The sequence below is a fragment of the Pelmatolapia mariae genome, linkage group LG17 (genome assembly GCF_036321145.2).
Source record: "Pelmatolapia mariae isolate MD_Pm_ZW linkage group LG17, Pm_UMD_F_2, whole genome shotgun sequence".
NCBI lineage: Eukaryota > Metazoa > Chordata > Actinopteri > Cichliformes > Cichlidae > Pelmatolapia > Pelmatolapia mariae.
The window spans coordinates 20279000-20301113 of NC_086242.1; the positions used below are offsets into that span (position 1 = coordinate 20279000).

The 22114-nt window shown below is 42.5% G+C and overlaps 1 protein-coding gene, 1 long non-coding RNA gene and 1 pseudogene across 7 annotated transcripts; 2 read left to right on the forward strand and 1 right to left on the reverse strand.

Moving 5' to 3' along the window:
- LOC134615929 (NACHT, LRR and PYD domains-containing protein 14-like) overlaps positions 1–22114 on the forward strand; it is an 851239-nt pseudogene that overhangs the window by 205375 nt on the left and 623750 nt on the right.
- On the reverse strand, positions 1447–16861 carry mdm1 (Mdm1 nuclear protein). 4 transcript variants are annotated; one of them, XM_063460744.1, is made up of 16 exons: positions 16718–16861; positions 16150–16249; positions 15924–16055; positions 15388–15537; positions 15148–15242; positions 14928–15068; positions 13744–13905; positions 12588–12694; positions 12416–12503; positions 5701–5927; positions 5446–5625; positions 4723–4805; positions 3796–3857; positions 3472–3718; positions 1774–1836; positions 1447–1686 (listed from the first exon to the last, which is right to left on the reverse strand). In XM_063460744.1, exons 1-16 carry the CDS (start codon positions 16733–16735, stop codon positions 1577–1579), a joined length of 1965 nt encoding a protein of 654 aa, XP_063316814.1. In that variant the 5' UTR covers positions 16736–16861; the 3' UTR covers positions 1447–1576. The 4 variants fall into 4 exon arrangements, with proteins under 4 accessions (XP_063316814.1, XP_063316815.1, XP_063316816.1 ...); XM_063460745.1 differs by having other exon boundaries at positions 12416–12458; positions 16718–16859; XM_063460746.1 differs by lacking the exon at positions 16718–16861 and adding an exon at positions 16405–16587.
- LOC134616033 (uncharacterized) lies at positions 16180–22097 on the forward strand. 3 transcript variants are annotated; one of them, XR_010091390.1, is made up of 4 exons: positions 16180–16303; positions 18198–18330; positions 18430–18621; positions 20332–22097. It is a non-coding gene; the product is annotated as an uncharacterized LOC134616033 (long non-coding RNA). The 3 variants fall into 3 exon arrangements; XR_010091389.2 differs by lacking the exon at positions 16180–16303 and adding an exon at positions 16932–17029 and having other exon boundaries at positions 20332–22089; XR_010091388.1 differs by lacking the exon at positions 16180–16303 and having other exon boundaries at positions 17506–18330.

Consider the following 22114-nt stretch of genomic DNA (forward strand, 5'->3'; position numbering starts at 1 on the left):
GCAGCAGAACTTTTCACACACTGATGGATGTAGACGCCATGACATCAACCTCTAATTTGTGAAGTTCCATGTTTGAAGCCTAGAAATAAGCAACCAAAAGCCATGAGAGACGGCATGCTCCTACGGTAATGATTTGTCAGTGACAAGGGAGCCCTGCAGGGTAATCTTTGGCAACGGATGTGGTCTTCTGCTGCTGCTTCTCTAATGACCTCTGACATCACCAAGGCATTTTCTCCCAGGGAACTGCTGCTAGATATTTTTTCCTTTTTCAGGCCTTACTCTGTAAGCACTACAGATGGTCATGTAGGAAAATCCCAGCAGATCACTGAGACCTGTGCGTATGACACTACCAACCAAGCCACTTTCTTCCTCATGCCGATGCTCAGTTTGAACTCATCTCTACATGCCTAAATGAGACAATTAAACTTTTAATTAGGTTCACCTAATAAAGTGGCTGGGAAATATATATTGTTTTTGTTTTAATTGGATCACTTTTTATTTAAATCTTACCCAATGAGTAAAAAAGGAAAAATGATCTAATCTGATCTAGAGGAAAAATTACCCGCCATGCACGTTATTTTTCCTCTGTGCAGGACTTTCACAAAGTATGATGACATCGCAGGAGAGCTAACGCCCACACGCTCCTTCAGCTTTACATTGTTTGCTCTGTGCTGTACATTGTTATGAGGGGAATTCAGCAGCTGCTAATCGCTGTTTCCATTGTGTTTGTACAAAGCAAGCTGCTCGGTATTGTATCCTCTCTGACTGAAGGAAGTGATTTAAATATTTGCTTTTCCCCCCAGGGTGACATCACCTCAATGCTTACAGAGGAACAGACCATTAAAGAAGAGACACTAGGTGTGGAAAAAAGTTTTCAGGAATTTTTCTGTTCTTTCCTGGTTTAATGAAAGTGACTAATATAAAATCAGACATTTGACCTGTAGGAAACAAAGCAACATGACTGATTCATAGGAAGGATTTTTAAAAGTGATTACATCACACTGATGATTTGTAACCTTTTTCATGCCAACCTCAAAAGAAACTTCATGTTTTTAGCTTTATTATTAGTAACAAAACATGAAACAAAAAAATAAAATTCTCTGTGTTATTATAGGTTTTTACCTTAAAATAAAAAGCACAACTTTTGTTTGTGATTTGGCGCTATGTAAATAAAATTGAACTCAATTATATTGAATGCTATGTACAGTTGTGTTCATAAGGAACTAAAATAAGCTGTCGCTGTGTGTCCCTTCAAAATGTGTCACTGTCACGACTTAGGTGGGAACGTTTGTCCAGCTGACCGGTCTGACCTCATTCCCTCAAAACCTGAGGAAGAATTCATGTCCAGCCTGTTTCACACCAACATGTCTACATTTTTTCAAAGATTTTAAAGACCTGGAGTTTTAAGGAAAGTCGAGTAAAAGGAAACAAAACTGCATCAGTGTATTATCATTTTCATCTGTATTTCTCTCAAAGGTCAAAGGATTACAGTAAAATCAGTAAAACACACGATTCTCTCTCTATTTAAATTAATCTATAAAAACCTCATCCTGACTACATTAAAAAACACGCTGGGTCATCTCTTCCCCCAGAAGTCCTCCCGTCTCTTCTGAGCACGCTCCAGAACGACGGACGCCATGGAGCAGGAGGCTGCAGAGCGCCATGACAGCACAGAGACCCTGTCGTCTGGGTAATAGATGCAAAAAGAAAAAAAAAGTCAAATAATTGTCATTTTAATTAGAAGGAGTTTATCTTAAAAGACATTTGGTTCACCTTCGTCTGAGCCACAGCCTCCACCCGGACACGGACGCTCCCTGAACCTCAACCCCAGCTCACCTGAGGACATGCACAACAACCAGATTCATTGATCAGTCGCTGGCAAAGACGCGCAGACATACACACATACACACATATACACACGCACAAACACACACGCACAGATTGCCTCCTGTGGTAAACTATCTTTCCCTGTGTTCAGGTCTCAATATGAAATCCGAGCTGTTGAGAAAAATGAAATCTGAAAAGAAAATGAGAAGGAAGTCAGGAGCCGAGGGGAAGCCCAGGCCATCCGTCTGTCTGCAGCAGGAGGAGCTGCTTGTATAATCAGGACTGAAGAGTAATTCATAAAAGTGCTCCAGTGTTACACCTGCAGCTGTGCAGAGGAGTATGTCTCTGCCACGCTCTCCACATTAAATGTAACACTTTTCATGTTTACTCAAAAACTGCCAAAGCATGTAGTTCCTCCAACGTCCTCTTGAGGCTTCAGCAGTCAGTCAGTCACCACAGGCTCACATGATAAAATCTTTTTACAGCAGAAATAAACATGTTTACAGCCTAATACAAACACTGTTTTATCTCTGTAACTACTGTCTTCTTTCATAACAAATCTACAGGAGCTGAACCTTTATTTAGCTTACCTCGGTTAAATTGAAGGCCTACAGTCTGTATTATTATATTTTTTAAATTATATTATTATTATTATTACTATTATTATTATTATTATTATTATATTGGCCTCTTTGACTGGCATGTATTTTACTGATTGAAAGGTGCTAGCTGTCTGCTAGACTTCACCTCATCTAACTGGAGTCACTGAACTCTACCTCTAGACCATGTTTGTGCTGTTGGAGCTTTTTGTATTATTTTTAATACAATTATCTGACCAATAATTTGACTGCTGTATTGTAACTGTGCCAAAAGATCGTCCAAGAACTCTGAGCTCCAGTTTTGATGAGTAAGTCTATGCTAACTAGCCAATAGCTTAGCACTCCAACCTGTTGCTCAAACACAGTCACTTGCAGCTACAGAGAACAACAACGTGGTAGCCAGAATGCTACATTTAAATCTCCAAAGTGGAGACTCCATCTTTAATTTACAGTCTCTAATGATGAACCTTTTTTGTAATTTCATGAAGGAAGACCTGTAATCCCTCACCTCCCTGCTCACTTGGCTATTCAGCTGCTAGTCTATTCTTCTTTTTCCCATCTCTTCCTCACCCTGGTCTAACCACCGGAGAGTTTATTACTAAATTCTGTTGTGCAATAAATCAAGTTGAACTCTTCCAAATGATCACTCCTCACTGAACTATGAACAGTTTATGAATCGTATGTATGAAGGTCTGAGGTCTCATGCTGAGGGGATAAGAACATGCCAAGAGGTCTGAAGAAGACGACGATCTCTAATCCTAACACGGTTTTGGAGGCCACTTCCAATCCTTTAACACGACCTGATCCTGATAGGCTGCAGGAATACTAATAGACTGAGTGACCAATCAAAACTTAGAGGCAGTTTATATAAACTGACACCTGCTTATTTCGAGCCATCCTGCCTGCTGATGAGCTTGTAATATAAATCTGTTCTAACTGCTCAGTAACAGAACTGGTGGCTGGTTTGTAAATCAAACTTCCTCCAGGTCTTTCCACACCACTGCACAGCCCAATCAAGTGCCTTAATTCCAGTTCTGATGCTCACCGTTGTGCTGAAAGTCCGGGTGTCTCAGAGTGCCCTGGAAACCATGCAGCGGGGCTGGGACAAGAGGCGGTGGCGCTGCAGCAGGTGAAAGTGTTTGCTTCATCCTGGTTGGTTTAAACGGAGGGCTGGAGGCTGATTTGTGGTCATGGGCTGGGCTATAGGAGACAGCGATATTGTCTGACCACGCTTCCTTACGTTTGGCTGGTGTTTCTGACCCTGCTGCCATGGAAACAGCCGACCCACATCTCTGAACACAGAAAGAATCACATCAGTGTCATAAGCCGATATCATTTAAGTTCAGATGATCTATACTTTCATCACTACCTGATGTTTGAGTGGAGAAGAGCCATCAGTGCTCCTCAGTTTCCCAACTAATATAGCGCCTCCTGCAGGACAATCACAGGCATTAATGTATTTATGTGCTGGCAGTAACATCTGCTCATTTACACCGATTTATTTTTGACTCTACCAGCGTGGCTTTGCATGATTCACAGATCACAATAATCCTTCTTTATCTTACACAGGGCCTTAGTGCGGCCCCTCAGTTCATTCTCTGTCTGACAAATTCTGTTTTAGCTCCTCTTCCTTTAACACATTCTTCTGATTAGTAAGCCCTTCGTATATAGGCTCTTTGACATCACACAGCCCTAAAAGCAAAAAAGAAACTGTGATAAACTGAGCTTCTGGCTCACACTGACTACTTGACTTCATTACCTGAAACATTGGTCATGTTTAATAATAAAATCCATCAGTAGAACAAAAGATAAATGTCAAAGTAAGTAATGGGAATATGCATAAGTCTTTGGGATAAATGAATGAGAATTACAGCTGACAGATATCCGAGTTTTTTTTCTACGTGTTGGTCTTTCCTCATGGATTCCGATGAATTTCAATCCATTCAAAATGTGTAATTTCAGTTTAGTTAATATTCTTCTCCCAGGTCTTGGCAATCGGGAGACAAAACACGACCACTCTGCTTTTCTACAAATGGTAGGGTTAGTGTTGGATTCCTGACGACTTGGACCTCAAACACTTAAAAAGCAAATAAAAAGCTCAGATGGGAGCCAGTGGGTTTAAGATCTGGTAAAAAACCTTTTTAACCTGCATGCAGTTGAGGCCAGAATAAATGTGATTAGGTCACAGAACTCGAACTCGACTCGAACCAGCTTATTGTTACAGGTCACACTGCATCTATTTATTTATTAAATATGAAATTTATCTATCTAATGTGAAGGAAAGATGTCTGCATACCAGCAGCAGGGGTGGTCAGGTCATGATGAGTCCTCTGAACCGGCTTCATTTTTATCTTGGGAGTTGGCAGCCTTCCCTCCTCTCTACGCACACGCACACGCACACACACACACACACACACACACACACACACAGTTTCAGTTCCTGAGAATGAGCGAGGCTGCTTTGATCTGAGTGTCAAACTTTTGAGTCACTGTTTTCTTCAGCAGAAATGGAGCTGAATCGAGGCCCTTCTGTCTCCTCTCAGACATCACGTCGGTTTCATGTGAGCCAACCAGCTAATGCTAGCAGACGACTGAACCTTTAAACCAGCTGCAGCAGACCTCATCTAATCTGTGAGTCTGTCCTGGTCTTTATGATTGATTATGTCATTCCTTGGTGCTGCATTTGATTGGCTGTTGTGTGTTCTCATCTACGGAGAGGTGACAGATTAAAGGGAAAAAAACCTGACAAGTATCCAGGATCTCTGACGGTTTATCCTGGTTTTTCCTTTCATTTGTCACCAGCCTTTATGTAATCAGGCTTATTTCCTTTATTTTTTTGGATAACTCAAACTTCAATCTGACCTTTTAAAATAATTTCTTCTTCTGTTTTTTTCTCATTTTTTATCAATAAACTCCTTAGATTATCTGTCAAATCCAGTAGAGACAGTCCCTCCATTACTCCGCTATCCTTTCACAGAGAACAGTGAGAGAAAAGAGAGATTGTAAAGAGGAAACTCACTCATCTGTAGTTTCTTCTTCTTCCTGTTTTTCCTCTTCTTCTTCATCTTCTTTTTCTTCTTCCCCCCAGGCTGTACGGCGTTCAGCAGGAGGTCCCGGTACGGCTTGTTTTTTTATTCGTGTGTCCTTGCTCATTTGCTGTGTTTCTGAGCCTGCGATGGAGGATCTCTTACTGGAGTGACTGAACAGACGACAGAAATCAGCACAGAGCAGCGTTCAGTTCTTTCTTTTACTTCTAACCAGTTGCATCTCTCACCTGGCCAGGTCCAGAGGCTCCACACAGGAAGTGCTGTAGCTGTTGCGGTCAGGTGAGGGGTCGGGGGGAAAGCGAGGGGAGGCGGGATCATTAGCTGAGACCGTGGTGTCCGTCGGCTCCCACAGAGCATTGTGTTCGGATACCAGCTGGCTCAGATGGTCTCTGGAAAAGTTGGTCCCCCAGGCGCGATGACGATACAACAACGCCTTCTGCCTCAACTCCTTCACCTGGAAACAAATAAATGGATCATCCCACCTTCTAAGGAGGAAGTCTTTATTTCCGGACATTTTTTGCTGGCTGTAATAAGCAGCTCATGGAGGTTAAGACTGTAACTGAATTCCCGTAAGAACTTGGTTGGATAGCTGTTTTAAAGCATTATCTAAATGAACTTCAGATAACTGGCAACAGACGCCAGTCGGTCAGAAACTGTAGGAGTATCAGAACTGTAAACACTGTGTGCGCGGTGAGTCTGACGCCAGCATTATGAAGTTTGCGGATGACAATACAGTCATTGTGCAGAGATGAGGCAAGACTGGAGGCCAGGTGGAAAATAACCTTTCCCTAAGTGCAGATAAGATCAAGGCATGTACATGTGTGATCTCACCTGGTCTTGCAGCATCCAGCAGCTTCTAAAGAAATCACAGCACAGACTTAACTTTGCTGAAGAAATTTGGAATATCGGCCAAAGTCCTTAGCAACGTTTACAGATGTGCAGTCGCTACCTCAGTCACAGTGCAGCTTCAGAACAGGAAGATTTATCTCCTGCAGCTCAGTACATCTCAGGAGCAGCCTTGACGTCACTACAGGACATTTACACCTACAGGATTGTAGGGAGGGTCCATAACATCGCCTACCCAAACTTCTGCCCTTCAGTATATGCTACAGTGGTCTGAAATCAAGGACGGACTCCTGAATAAGACAATCAGTACTGCCCCTCTCCTACCCTATCACTGCTGTAACTATTATTATCTGCTATTGCACTTTCTCATTTGTACCGTGTAAACTGCTGTGTTTATTTCCTCTGTGCTTATGACAATAAAACCTCTACTTCAATCTAGAAGTTTTCAGTAGAAGAATTTACATTATCTAATACTGAAAGCAGAAGATCAGGTGAGGAGCGAGACCAGGGAAATGGTTGTGATTTCACTGGGAGTTCATCCTCCAGGTTGAGGCTGTCGGTGTGGAACTCTTCTGTAACGTCCTGAGAGGTCAGACACTCAGAGGAGGGTGCTCAGAGGAAACGACCAAACTGTGGTGCACTTTTCTTCCCGTGACTTCATCCACTTTCAAAAATCAAAATAAAGATGATATAATCCAGACATGAATGGTAAATGGGCTGGTACTTACATAGTCCACCAGTGTGTGAATGTGAGAGTGAATGAATAGTGGAATTGTAAAGCGCTTTGAGGGTCTCGAAAAGCGCTATATAAATGCAATCCATTATTAATATTATTATTATAGTGCCTTTCAACTCAATGCTCAGTACTCCAAGCACTTTCTACCACAGATTATTTTTAGAACCTAACTCCTGCGATAAACGAGGGACCACTGTATTTATATAGAGATCCTCCAGCTTTAAACTGTATTACCCTTCCAGGACCTGAAGCTCAGGAAAGCACTCCACCAACAGCCAAATCCATCTGTTCTCTGATTGGATTGTTAAATTCGTGATTGACATGACATTGACCAATCAGCTGAAAGGAAGAAAAATTGGGTCAGAATTTGTACTTGCAAGTTGAAAGTCACACACAGCCAGGGAACTTGAGCGCAGAGTTTTACACGTAGTATTTTGCTTTGTATCTGTAAGCAGATCTTAACAAAAAAAATTGCAACTTGTGTAAATATTTTTTACAAACAAGTACAAGTACAAAATATTTATGACCACAATTTGAGCCCATATTTCTATGCCACTGAAAAGTAAAAAACACCAGAGTGGGGTGGTTTTAACTTAACTTCCACACACATAGGTCACCGCCAACCTATCTAGGGTTAGGGTTCACTTCCAGCCATTTCTGCAAAGCTTTGAACACGCATATGGAAAAGCTTTTAGCAGAAAACGTTAAAGCTGAAATAAATGTTAATATCTAGTTTTTAAAAATGTGCTAATTTAGCATGCAGCTAAAACAAAACTTAACTGTGACACTTGACAGGTTCCTGGTGACCTCGAGGATGTTAACTGGGTAAGAGAGGAAAACGTAATTAAGACCATGGTCTTCTCTCTCAAAAGACAGACGTAAACTTCAAATTTTAGGGATAAAACAGTCAAATAATATATAAAGTAATTTTCACAATGACAAAAATGTCAAACCTTTACTGGTAACAGCTTCTAAAGTGTCAAAGATTTTCTCTGTTTTACCATCATGAGTTGAATATTTCAGGTTACTGATCTGACTTTTTTATGTGCCAATTAAGATTAATTTGATGAACTTTTAACATTGCTGCCATTGTACATTGTCTTCTTTACTCTGAAGTTTGCATAGGAATGCTATGAAACCCCCTTATGGTCACAGAGGGGGATTTCTTTTTTCTGGATAATTTCTCTGTTTACTTGAAGTAAAGTTTCCATTGTGTGTGACCACATAAAAAGGCTGAGATACAGCATTGTGTGTTTAGCAGAAAACTGCAGCTGTTTGTGACCACAGCGTGTAGTTACTGTCTCAGCTGTGACTGTCAGGTAGTCTTCACTGACTGTGACGGTGTTTGGTGTTAATATCCTAACTGTAACACATCAGTTAAAGTCTTAGTTGAAGCTTCTGTATCCCTGAACTCCTGTGGTGTAGTGCTGACACACCACAGCTATCAAACAAGAACCACAGCTTTAAACAGCACAGACAGATACTTCCGTGACAGCATACAATCGACCACAAATTATCTTTAAGTCTGAGCAGTAACTGTAAGCAGCCAAAGCCTCGGCAGCTTTATCCTGCCTTCTAAAAAAGGTAATAAGCAAGAAATGCATCATGTCACATCATCTGTGCATCTGCACAGTGGGATAAAGGGAGGGATAAAGCAAAAGGTTTTAAAGACGGATGCAAAAATTATGCCAAAAATATTCCCTGTTAGGAAAGAACTTTCTAATTGTCACTCCAAAGGAGCTCCAACAAAAGCAGCAGCTACAACAATATTTCTTAATACACTTTATACATTTACATTAAGACTGGCTGATGATAGTTTCAGTCCAGCAGTTACTCACCAGACTGCCTTTAGAGCGTCAGGGTTGCCTGAGGCGGCCTCCAAATTATTTAGCACCTCCTGACTTTTCTTGTTGATGTCAAATACACTGTTATCAAGGTGTTTCTACACAGGACGAGGTTAAAGCAACAAGACTGACCAGGAACCACTGGATCCCAAACAAATTCAACAACGTATAGAAATAACCATTAGTGACACAAATGAATGGCTCCCCAATTAAACTTATCCTAATTTTGAGGCAGTGATTGAAGTGATTACCAATGATAGCAAAGCACACACTGACCAACGTGACAGAATGATGAGTTCAACAGAGGACTACTTCCAGAACCAGAGCCTGAAAATTGGAATGAGTTTCAGACTCCAAAGCTATGTAACTGCCATCTTCTTTAAAAAACTCTAATCTGGACTTTTTGTTCTTGAGTGTCACGGTTTGTAGTTTGTGACTTTGGTACCTCTCAAAGAGTCTTGAACTATTATACCTATAGCTTGACAGTGTTACATTCTGAAGAGTTTTTTTCATGTAAAGGATCCTAAGACCATCCCCCTCTGCTGTCTTTGACTACCAACAACATTAGACCCTCAAAAAATTCTACAGTTTGCAATCTGAGTACAAAGAGGAGCTCAAAATACATAGGCTCATGCCATGACTGAGTCCCTTTCATTCACTGCTAAACTTTACAGAGGAACATATTCAGTGTGGTGTCCTCTTTTGTTGGCTCATACTGCATCCACTGATCCTGAGACCCTCCACATCTTTTGATTGAGCCTTTTTAGAGACATGAAATCTGATAAATCTGCACTTCAGCTTCAGCTGATTGTTTCATATGTGCTTTGAGCGGTATAATAAAAACTTAGAAAACTCTGTCACCAGTCCAAACATTTCCAGATCTGTATGTGCTCCTAAAAGTTATACAAAGATGACAAATTTAAATACTTGCACGTTGACTATATTGTGCAGCCTGACAGATTCGACAGTGAATGCTGCAGTCCAATCATGCCCAAGTTACTTGGAACGCAGCAACATGATGAGGCAACAAGAGCATAATCAGAATAGAGTGGATCAAAAGACAACACGAATTCGTAGAAAGTGTGTTGGTTGGTGCACGTGACTGGCACATTAGCAAATTAATGAGTGAGCAGGAGGGAAGTGCTGAACAACGAGTTTCCTGCAGATTTATGGGAAATGATTTAAAGGTTTGCGCAACCAAATGTGCATTTGCTCAAAAGTTCTTCCGCCTTTCTCAGATCATGCTGGGATCAAAACAAGTTAACAATGAAGCTGCTAATAAAGATGCTGATCTGCTCTGATTGTGTAATGTGTCACAGTAGATTCTTGTAAAAAGTCACCCAACCCTGACCCCAGCCCAACCCTGGATAACCCTGACCCTATTCTGAAACCTCAGTATGTTTCCAGTCTAAACCTAACCGAGCAACCCAGCAGCAGTAAGCCTGACGCTGCACCTCTCTCTGACAACTGTCACCCTGATGAATTCACAGCTTGTGACGCCAGCCGACAACTTCCCTGCACACACTGGAAGTTTTCGAAGGCCACCGCAGGCTTGGAAAGCTTAACCAGATGGTTACACCTCCCACAGATTCACTAATCTTATACTCCTGAATGCTACTTCACAAAGTTTCTGTGAAGAGTGGAGGTCTGGTTTTAGGAGGGCAGAAATTCACAATCAAACCACATTAAAAGACTTTTGTAAATGCTTGCTGTTTACAGCCAGTTATGCAATAAATACGTTAAAGAAAGGGACAGAAATATGTGCCCGACGCTGTAAGATCGGTGTACATTTTGACCTTGAAGCACCTCTGTAGTCGTGCGTGGGTTATTTCCATTTATAAATGGAACTGGTCTGACCCACTTTAGCTCAAACTAGGCTGCATGCTGTCCATGAGCAAAGATCAGTCTGATGCCCCTGGAATCAAATATAAAGTCAATTTTGGTTGTTTTGGTCTTTTTAAGTGTCAGACAAACTTCTGACTGACAACTAGTTAGCCAGCAAGTGTGCAGAAAAGATGGTGATGGTGAAAACGCTTTATCACAGGACTCCACACCCATCCTTCAAACAGTTAGGCCTTTGTGCAGCGTGTTTTTGTAGATACTTGCCTGCAGAAAGGCCTTTCCTCCAGAAACCCACTTACGCTGTGTAAGCTGAATGCTGATTGGTTGAGGAGTAGGAAAAGCCAAAATAGCTACCGCAAGGTTGAAGAGGAACAGGAGAAGCTCGAATGAAACGTCAAAGATTTAAAAAGACGGCATGAGACGCAGAGACAGCGGTTGCAGCGGACACGTTCAGTTTCACTTCAGATCTTTACAGAACTTCACTCTTCTCTGTAGCTGATGGACCAACAACACCCAAAGCTGGAGCGGCCCAAAAGCCAGCTGCACCACAGACTCTGGGCACTGCCTCCATCAGGCAGCAGATGCTCTCTGCGGGGGAAGCAGGAGCTCACTATAAGAGCAGCAAAGCAGCAGCATGGATGGAGCTGCAGGAACAGCTTCAGGAAACATTCAGTTGAAACCTGCAAACAAGAGAGTTTAAAGTGTTTCATGTTGCTGTGACAACGCTTTCCATCCATCTGGTAGGAGCATACCTGTGTGTGTGTGTGTGTGTGTGTGTGTGTGTGTGTGTGTGTGTGTGTGTGTGTGTGTGTGTGTGTATGACTAAGTCTGACATGTTTCCCTGAAATGAAGCTCTGTGGTTTTACTGCTGACACTAGCACTCTGGTTTTCTATCAGCAACATACACACACACACACACACACACACACACACACACACACACACACACACACACACACACACACACACACACACACACACACAACACAAAACAGGAAAACACACACTCTGTTCAGGCAGCATTGAGGGTGATCAGTGATCACTGCTGATGACTGGGGCTTACAGTTAAACATGGTTAAATACTGTTTGAAACACTGAATGTTGAACACATTATTTTAAATCCTCCGGTGTGTTTGTCCGCTGCTGGATGGTGGAAAATGTCAAATTCAGAGTGAGGGGAAGCTGTGTAACAGTGCCAACATACTGCAGAGCAAGCATCCGATCTGACCCTGACTCAGGAAGTCAGTTAACAGGTTGTGTGAAAGATAAGGAGACAGAGGTGAATGGGAACGGTTTCACAGGCATCTCCAGACACTTTCAGGCCTGTCACATGAGCTCTCCTCAGTGCAGAGAACAAGGCACCGCTGGAGGCCCGACAAGCTTTGGTGTTCTCTGTGAAGGAAGGTTGAGCTGCACTGTGAGCAGAGGGCCCACTGTTAGAGGATGGGCACTGTGATTGGGTCATTTTGTAGGATTTATTTCTGTAAATTTGTGGTTTTGTCAGTTTTGGTCCTCCATATAAACCAGGTAAGAAACAAACTTTGAACCTCTCTCTTCTGTGCTCTGCTATGACCTCTGGTCAGTGTCTGATAGCGTCTCCACCTGCATAACTACACATAAATGAATATGTGTGAAACAGGCTGAGCACTGTGAACGGCTTCGCCAGATCCTGACCTGTTGGGCAGCGCTGTCCATGGCTCCGCCTCCCTCTGGGATCCTGCAGAGGGGAGAACGAAAGCTCGACTCATACTCTGTTAACATCCTGCCAGACACACACAAACGATTTAATGAATGAGTTCATGAGCACAAAAAACACAGCAACACACACACACACACACAAACACACCTGTATCCTCTCCGCACTTGGCGCGGAGGAGGGGGCATGTCTCTCTGAAGAGCATCCCGCTGGAGGCGGGGCTTCTTCTGTGACTCCTCCTTCCTCCTCCTGGTGGTCTGTAGGTTGAAACAGAACAGGTGTGTGTGTGCAGCTCATCAGCAGCTGTGGCTGTTTGCTTAAAGAGGTGTTACACTTAAACCTACACCATCACTGATTAATGGCTTTAAAGATGAGTAATGGTATGAATGCCTCTGGGAACAAAAGCTTTAAAAAATATGAAAATAGAGTACACAGTCAAAATGCTCTGCTTAGTCCCCTCCTCGACTCAACCTCTGCTTTCTGCTTATTTACAGTGACTTTCTTAGTCTGACATACATCCATTAGAAAGTGCCATTATACTCAAATCTTAAAAAAAAAATCACATTTACAGGTCTTTGTGCTTGAGTCACAGGCAGAAATCATGAAATTTCACAGAGCCGACCTCACTGAATGCATTCAGGGTTGTTTTAACTGACCTGGAGTCTGCTCTGCATGACCATTCCTGCTCATTTTTGGCCCGAGACTTCCTGGAAACTGACACTCACAGGTCTCATTTCTCCCGCTTCTGTTCTGAAAGCAGAGCTTTTAACTGTGACACACTGGTAATGGAGTCTTATCTGCCTATCTGACACTCTTCTTCACCTCGCCAGCAACTCTGTCTGTCATACTCCTCACTTCCTCCTCATCTCTTCTCTCTCTCCTAGTCTCCTGCACAAAACCAATAAAATCTAACCCAGTCAGCCCTGGAGGCTGAAGCTTGGCGGGACACAAAGAAGAATCGTCTCGCCTGCAGAACAGCAAATGAATGTGGGGCAAAGTCTTCCTACTGCAGAATTACATATAAACTCAAAGATATAAGACAGAAAAAAAAGACATGAACTGGTTTGGTTTCCAAAAACACTCAAGGGTCCAAACACACCATTAACCAAAGTATAAAGTGCAGAAATCAGCATCAGGATGCCTCGAGCTGAGCCTCTACCTTTCACACTGCCTGTGCCAAGCGGAGGTTTAGGTTGTTGACCTTCAGGCAGAGGACCGTCAGGTTGGTGTGTGACCTTCAAAATGCTATGTGATTTTTCAGGGTGGAGGTCACTACACTAAGTAGGTCATCTGCACACATCTGTACCTTGTATGTTTGGAAGAGCGGGACTCTCTGATGCTCCAGGTGTTTCCGAAGCCGGGGGCCAGCAGGTGGTGCCAGACCCTGGAAGCTGCACTGATACTCTGTTTTCATGGAGACAGGGTTTATCTTGAAGGGCGGGACAGACCTGCTGCTGGAGTGCAGCACCTGGAGAGCAGAAGTGATAATCAATCAATGAAAAGATCAACTGGATCCACAGCATCCACAGGTGTGATCATCTAGTTTCCACCTTTCACTCTGCGCCCCTGTATCTGTGTTTAAAGCTCGGTGCTGACCCCTGCTGTGCACAGCAGTACACAGTGTGCTATCAAACCACTTATTAAACCCAGAAACTCTGAGTAAGCAGTGGCATATTCATCAAAGGGTAAAATCTGTGACAACCACATATGATTACCACAGTAAAAAACTATACAAAACAGTTGATTTACACAGTATCAGCACTTTGTGGCATTCATGTGCGACTGATCTGATCAGAAAATGTTACAGAAATGAATGTTTCTGACTTAAATTTCATTTCAGTTCCTGTTGTGAAATAAAGAACTTTACGAATACAAATTCATTTCATTTCTGATGTGAATATTTTACTTTTATGAATGCTTCCATTTATTTACAGTCCCATTCATCCATTTATTTAGATACTGTTTCAAATGACTCACTAAAACTGTATGTTTATCATTAAATGCACCACAATGAAACAAACATAATTCCTAATATTATCTATTAACTTTTTACTCTTTTCGTTTAATTTTTCTATTTATTTTATTTCTGTGTTTTATTTACAGTTGTACACAGATGATAAACTTTTGCAACTTTTAAAAATAAGATACTTTCATAAATTTAACGACTAATAAAAACAAGACAAAAAATGCAGCATGTTAGAAACTGATCTACAAAATGACTCTGATTGGCTGAAACTTTTATGAAACTCACTGTCTTTGAAATTATGATCTCTGGCTAATTTACTGGAAATATGTTTACAGTTTTTATTTTTCTTGCACTCGTCAGTTTTTATTGATCGGAGTGTGCTGGACACAAGGTTCCTCAGGGTAACGTCCAGGTCACACCTGAGGAGCACCGCATGTTTGGTTTATGAGCCGTCGGTGGGCCTGCTCTACAGCAGCTCACCTGGATCTGTGCGAGCTCAAACATAGGTGTGCATCTGGTCTCACCTGCTCTGCAGTCAGTATGGGCGAAGCAGCAGCGGCTGTTGGCTTCTTCCATCCAAATTGTCTGTGATACTCTGAGTGCTTCCCTCCTGACCTTTGACCTCCTGATCTCAGCCCCGCCTTTTGTCTCAGCGCATAATCGATCTACAGGACAAGTACATGACATGCTGTTGGATAGTCTTCAAAGAAACAATCAGGATTTGTCAGTTTTTGCGGACTTCACCTCAGCTCCTGATGGCGCCGGCTGCCCGTTAGCTGCTGCTGTCACAGACTGGCTGGGCTGTGGTTGGCTGACAGGCTGCAGGGGACGGGGCTTCACTGAGGAGAAAAAGAACATGAAAGTGCGTGTTGAACATTCAGAACATTAAAGGTCTGTTGGTCATCTGGAGCTGGTTTAGTTTCTCTTTGCTTTATGATATTTGAATCAGTCATCACGTAGCTGCTGCTCCATGTATTTATTCACCAGGTTTTCCATCAGCTGCCGGTTCCTCAGCAGGTCGTGGTCCGGCTGGAGTTTCCGGCTCTGTGGGGGATCCAGGATTTGCTCTGGGGGCTGTTGGTGGATTGGGCTCTGGGGAGGGCATCCTCCTGTGGACTGAGTGGCTCCTAAAACCTGGCAGTTTGAGAATCATCAAAATTTCCAGCTTGTTCTTTCACTGATAGACAAACACGATCAAATGAAACATCCTGGAGAGTCTGACCTTTTAGTTAAAGCTGTTTTAGCAAAATGAACTAAACTTCAGGCTTAATCTGTAGTCCGAGAACAGTGTGAACGACTTCTGCTTTCCTCCTGCTGTTCAAATTGGCCTCTTTGTGGAGGCTGTTAGAAAGAGCAATGAAGGTAAAGAGGACTTTGTGACTGAATGCAGTCATCCTTGAACTCTATTGTGACGCTCACATTAAAGACACTTGTGCCACAGCTGGATGTCAAAGCTGGATCTGCAGCCTCTTCTACTTCATATACACCTTCATTATGCAGCAGCAGCATGGGGTTCCTACCAGCAGAGGGCGCTGCTCTGTGAGCCAGAGAGTCCTGCTGCTCATCACCTGGAGGATGGAGCAGAGAGGTGGAGGACTGAGCTGGGCCCAGAGGCCTCTTCAGGCGCTGAAGACCCGGCTCCCTGCTGACACCTGACAGACGAACATCTCATGTGTTCAATCTCTTCATGTCAGAGCTCAGGTGCAGCTTGTGTTTGTTTTATTGTGGTGGTTTCCTGTTTCTTACCCATCTGGTCGGAGCGAAGACCGGCCAACGGCATGCAGCGCTGAGGAGACGCATTTCTGGAGTTGGAAACACCAAAGCTCTTCTGATACTCAGTCTGACTCTACAACAAAGACACAGAGATGCAAAAGCTCACAGGATGGAAACAGGTAACGAGGTATGATTGAAAAAACTGCTGATCAATTAATCAATAGATTAATTATTGTTTAATATAAATATTGGAACTTGTTGCTGTGCAGGTAGATTTAAGGTCATTACATCCACCGGTTAGTTTCAAAATAAAACTCTGCAATTTATAAAAGTTCAGCGCCAGTTCTTCACGTCTTTATCTGAAAAATCATCTTTCAAAATAAAAGCAGTAATATGGTGCACTCTTAAGCGAAACAGCTTCAGGTCGACGTGTTTTCGGTGTTGCAGTGAGGTGTATGTTGTGTTGAATGATTTGGATGATCTGACTTCATCGGATTAAATCCAGATTAATCCCTCCTCTGCTATCACGTGCAGACTGAGGGTCAGGATAACTCACTGTGCAGCATCTGCTGCTAATGCTAACACCTGTTGCGTTGTTTACCTTGAATCGGACGGTCATGGCGCGCTTGCTGCTCTCCAGACACCGCGAGAAGTCACCCCTCTGTCATCACGCGACAGGTTAACTCGTTAACTAGTCGGTTAATGTGCTATAACTAGCTAACTAGCCTGACCGACCGCTAACGACCGGCTCCGCTTCTCTCTTCGGACTAAATCACGGAAACAAGCTACCCCGGTTGCCATGGCAGCTCAGTGTCGTGCGCAGGCGCGTCCACAGCGGGGCGGCGTAGGACGGTGCGTCACTGGACCGACATATTGCTCCGGGGTCGCTTATGAAGGCAGAGGTCCAAACAGGGTAAAACCACCATTAAAGCACTTGGATGTGTTACAAATGCTACAGCTCTGTCTACGACACCGGAAGTTTACTTAAATAAAAAATGTTTTAACTTATTATATAATTATGTATAATAACATATTGCCCAATATTTATCTTACAATCCTGCAGCTTGTAAACATCAAATTAAAAATAACGTAATTATTTCAACACGTGTACTGACCTGTTGTCAAATTGTGAAAGCTGCAGATCAATCACGTGGCTCAAAGTCGTCAAAACGGCTAAACGGAAAACTGGACAGCTGCAGCTCAGATATGAAGGTCTAACAAATGGGTAACAGATTCAACAGACAAATATAATTCTCATGAATTTCCTGGTTACATTATTTTAATTATTCGTTTACGTAAACCAAGATTTAAGTCAGTTTAGTCGGATTAAAATGACTATTATTTATTGTGATATTTTAACATATTCATAACAGTGAAATGTCCCACAGGAGGTACTCACCTGTGAAAAATCATACCATGGTGTTTAGTTTTCTCCTACTGGAAAAGTCGAAATGCAGCATCTGGTATTTTATATAGAAACAGAAACCGACACGTTAAATCCAGCTGAAGCAAGTGCTAAAGAGACAAAACCTGCAGTTCCTCCAATGTCCACCAGAGGCTCCCATTTAAAACCATCCACTTTACAGCCTGGTTAAAAAAACATGCTGCCTCTATTAACATTTTTCCATTTAACAACAGCTTTGCAGAGAATTATGTTTTACAATGATTTATGTTCACTTCAGGCTCCAAAAGTGAACAAGATGGTAATGTTTAGGCTTCAAAATGCAGGAACAGTTGACAGCATTGACATCACTAATGATTCAGGTCATAATCTATTAAAGCATATATTATTTCATCCATTAATCTTCAAACAGAGATTCTGATCTCAGTACCACCAGATCTGATGGTTCTCCACGCTGAAGATGTTACTGATCAGTCGGTCTTCTGTGGGTGATGGTAATGTGGGGTTTACACAAACCACTTGTTCACCACTTTGGTGGTGATGCGATAGAAGTATTAGATCTTATGAATTCTATGACACTAAGCTTCTAGTTCCCACAGCTGCCACCTTCCAATTCCCATGTTTCACACTGATGCACACTCCCCAACTTCAGGCAATGACATATATGCTCTTGATGCAGATCCCCAACATCTGCCTCCACATCCACACACAATGCGGCTCAGGTGGTAGAGCAGGTCATCTCCCAATTGGAAGATTGGCGGATGGTTCCTGATGCTGAACTCAAGAGTTTCCCCTGGTGCATCCATCAGAGTGTGAGTGTGTGTGACTGGTTGAATATGTCCAGTAGTAGGAAGTGCTCTCTAAGTATTTAATGTCCATCTTGGTGGCTTCTTGGTTGTCATATCTTGCAGCTTCATCTCATCCTGTTTGTGCAAAGTGAAGTGCACGGCAAAGTCCAGGTCGCTGAGGCCTTTCTAAACAGCTTCAGGGCGACAAAGAAGAGGAGCAGAGATAGGACACAGCCTTGTCTGTGATGCTGAAGAAGTCCCATTGACCATTTCTTGGTTTTGCAGCTCAATCGTCGACACAGATCTTTGAATATGGTAACTAGAGCTCGAGCGATTTGCGCCGTTTGATTTCTACGAGTGGCTGAAATTCAGAATGACTCCACATCACAGGTTGCTGTTACAAAATTGCACCACTTTTATTCATTTAAGGCTTTTTAGTTTTTAACTTTACATTTGGCTTCACTGCCCCCTCCCCTCCCCCTGCCTCCCGCCGCCACTGTGGGTTTCCGTACTGGGAAGAAACCAGTTCAGACCATTTCAGCACCAGTGTTTAATCTCCCAGCAGCTTACTGGGTGTTTTTTTTTTCCTTTATTTTTTCAAAGCTGATACATCACTGGTTGAACTGGTTTCTTTTACATTTCACTGGTCATCATGCCATACAGAGAAAAAGAAGCAGAATTATATCAGTACTGAGAAAAAAAAATAAAAATAATTTCTTCGTATTGTGAACTGCTCATTCCAGTTTGCATTCGGCTGTGGCTGCCATGGTCACTTCGACCTCACATCAGATTGAGGACTGGAAAGCAGAGTGAAGTATGTAAATGTGCCTCACATGGTCTGTGACACACTGTAATGCAGCTGTAAGAGTGAACTTTAATGCTTAAACACATGAAATGTAGTCAGATTTTGTTTTTAGTTACATTTACATGTTCATATCTGCTTACAGCTGCCGTACAGCGTTACCACTTCTATTAAATGTTTACATGCTGCTCTTAAATGCCAAATACGGGCACTTAAAGTGAAGTGTTACCATCTGCACCTATTTACTGTAGCTGTCAAGGCCTCAGTGCGCTTTAAAAGAAGTGTGTAAAGACTTTAATACACGTCTGTTTCTGTCCAAACACTCAGACCTGGCTTCGCGTCTTCAAAGCAACAATCGCAGCTACTTTTCAGTCTGCAGCATCGTTGCAGATGTGTGAAAATAAGGCCTAGCTCCCTTTCTCGTGTTGTCACACAGCTGCTTCTGTTGATTCTCACACGATTAAGAGATCTAAAGAACTTTTTTCCAAAACATCAGACTTGTTTCTTCTTCTTCTTAAACCACACTGACGCCTTCAGAAGTCACAGGAAATGACGAATGGCACCACAGCCTCTGGGCGAAGGCCCGAAAGGTCAGAGTGCAGCCACGGCTGGCCAGCAAAATGACTAAAAGTTGTTTCTGAGGATGAAACTCCCGCTTTAAAGCCAGAACCCTTAACAAACTCACTTTGAAGCAGTTCTAAACAGATAAAAGGACATTTCAAGCATTTATCATCTCATTTCTCCTCTTAATGAATTACTCATAACCATAATCAGCTATAATCACATAAATGAATACATAATATGAAGCGTCTCTATTGATACATGAAGAAATGCTTTCCAACACTGAGAATAGACTGCAATGCTCAATGTATATGTGAATAAACAATTAAAATAAACATAATCACACCATTATATGTAACTAAATATGCTTGCTAATCATCATTAATCATCAGTCATTAACTGCTAATACACCAGTTATGGATACTGTGTAGGAGAAGTGATAAAATATACTTAAAAATGGCCTCATATTGTTTTAAACTGTCATGAAAGTGGCTTATAAACATTATCAAGAGTACGATGGGGTGTATTTTTTATACTCCGTGTTTGTTTTTGGCTATAAAAGGTGCTCTGCGCTGCCCCTTGTGGCGTACACAGAAACACCTATTATACCTGCAGCTTTCAGAAATAACAGCAGTGGGTGTTTTCTGCTTTATGACCAACAGAGGCAGTCATGAGCCCCTCCTCTGTTGATATTACAAGAATAAAGCTGGAATCATCATAACGTGCTGGCAGGAAACAGTTGGCGATCGGCCTGCCGCAGCCACAAACGGCCCTCCGGCCCGGAAGCTTCTGCTCGTGTCATGCAAACTGTTGCAGCAGCACCTCCTGGAGGTCAGACTCGGTACTGGCAGAAACATCAACATGCTACATGACTGAAGACACTGGAGGAGACCCAGAATACTGACAGCAGTACCCCGCTGATAGTACAACACTGTGCACAGCAGCACTCACAGAGGTCACGGGTCCAGCAAGCGTTTCCCATGAGCTGACCACGCCCACAAACACATATTCAAAGGATTTCTGTGGGTTTAACCCCCTCCGGCTGGACTGCAGCCATGCTACTATTAAACTGAAACACTGAGACTTTAAGTTTGTTCTTCAACTGATAAGAAAACACCTCCATCTATCGATGCTAACAATTTAACATTTAAGTATTACTCAGCACGGTGCACGCTAAAGTGTTAGCACGACGTACCAAGAATACAAGAAACTCCGCCTTCTCCTGGTTGTATTTGGGAATCCATCCATCAGAAGCTTAAAGGGGACCGATTATGCTTTGTTAGTTTTTTATTGTACGTTACGTACAGTTACGATGGCGTATTAGTGCCATGCCAAAACATGGAAAAGGGTTAAAAAGAATAAAACTGAAATTCTTTTTTCAAGGGTGGTTTCAACAACACAGTTCAGGAACACAGTCTAACAACTGCAAGGATGTGTGTCCTCTCTACACCGCGCTTCAACGTTATTCTCAATATTGAAACTTTATTCTTGAAATCTTGACTCTCATAAGCTTTACTTTGTTTCTCATAATTTTGACCTTATTTCCAAAATCTTGACTTTTTTTTAAATTAAAATCTTATTTCAGTTTTATTCTCAAACTCTTGACTTTATTGTTGAAATACCTACATCATTCTGCAACTTTATTCTGACAATACAAACACATTTTTTTCCTAATATGGTCCTGGTACTCCTTTCTAAACTTTAATGCCAGACATTTATTTTAAACATGGCCATAGTTTTAAATAATGGGATGAAAACGTGTGAAAGCTGTACTTGTACACACAAAGCTCAGGCTTCAGTTTGTTTTTGGTGCTGCCCCTCTGCAGGCTCCCATCAGTGGACCGATTAGAAGAAGGCGGGCTTTCAGGGATGAGGACAACCTTAAAGCGACGGCTTAAAATGGCTCATTTTAAGCAGATTAGCCCAGAAGCTCCAAAAAGGGCCGGGAAAGGACAGTAAGGGCATTAATTTACTTTTAAATCAGGTAAAACTGCTCTAGTGGAAATAATATAGAGCTGAAAATGAGCATGACAGGCCCCCTTTAATATCTTATCAGTTAAAGTGACTAAAGGACCAATAATTCAGTGTTTCAACCCCGCAGGTCAAAAAACGATCATTACAGAAAGTGGCCTGCTTCACTGTTGTTACGTAGCTCACATACACTCACAAACACACACACAAACACACACACAGAGTTAAGGTACTGGACCAGTGTGAGTCTGCTGTCAAAAAGGCAACATGTCCGCCCTGAGCAGCAGATCAGGAGTCAGGTCGCCATGCTGCTATGGCAACAAGCCACCTAACATCTTCCCATTATATCTGTATTCTTCCTGACTCCGCCCAGTTTGTTAGCTTTAGGCTAATTTTAATTACGGCATTGCTATCAGCACAGTAAGCTAACCTCTCGACCTGCTGCTACGCCCCCCAACCCTGCCTCACCCCCCC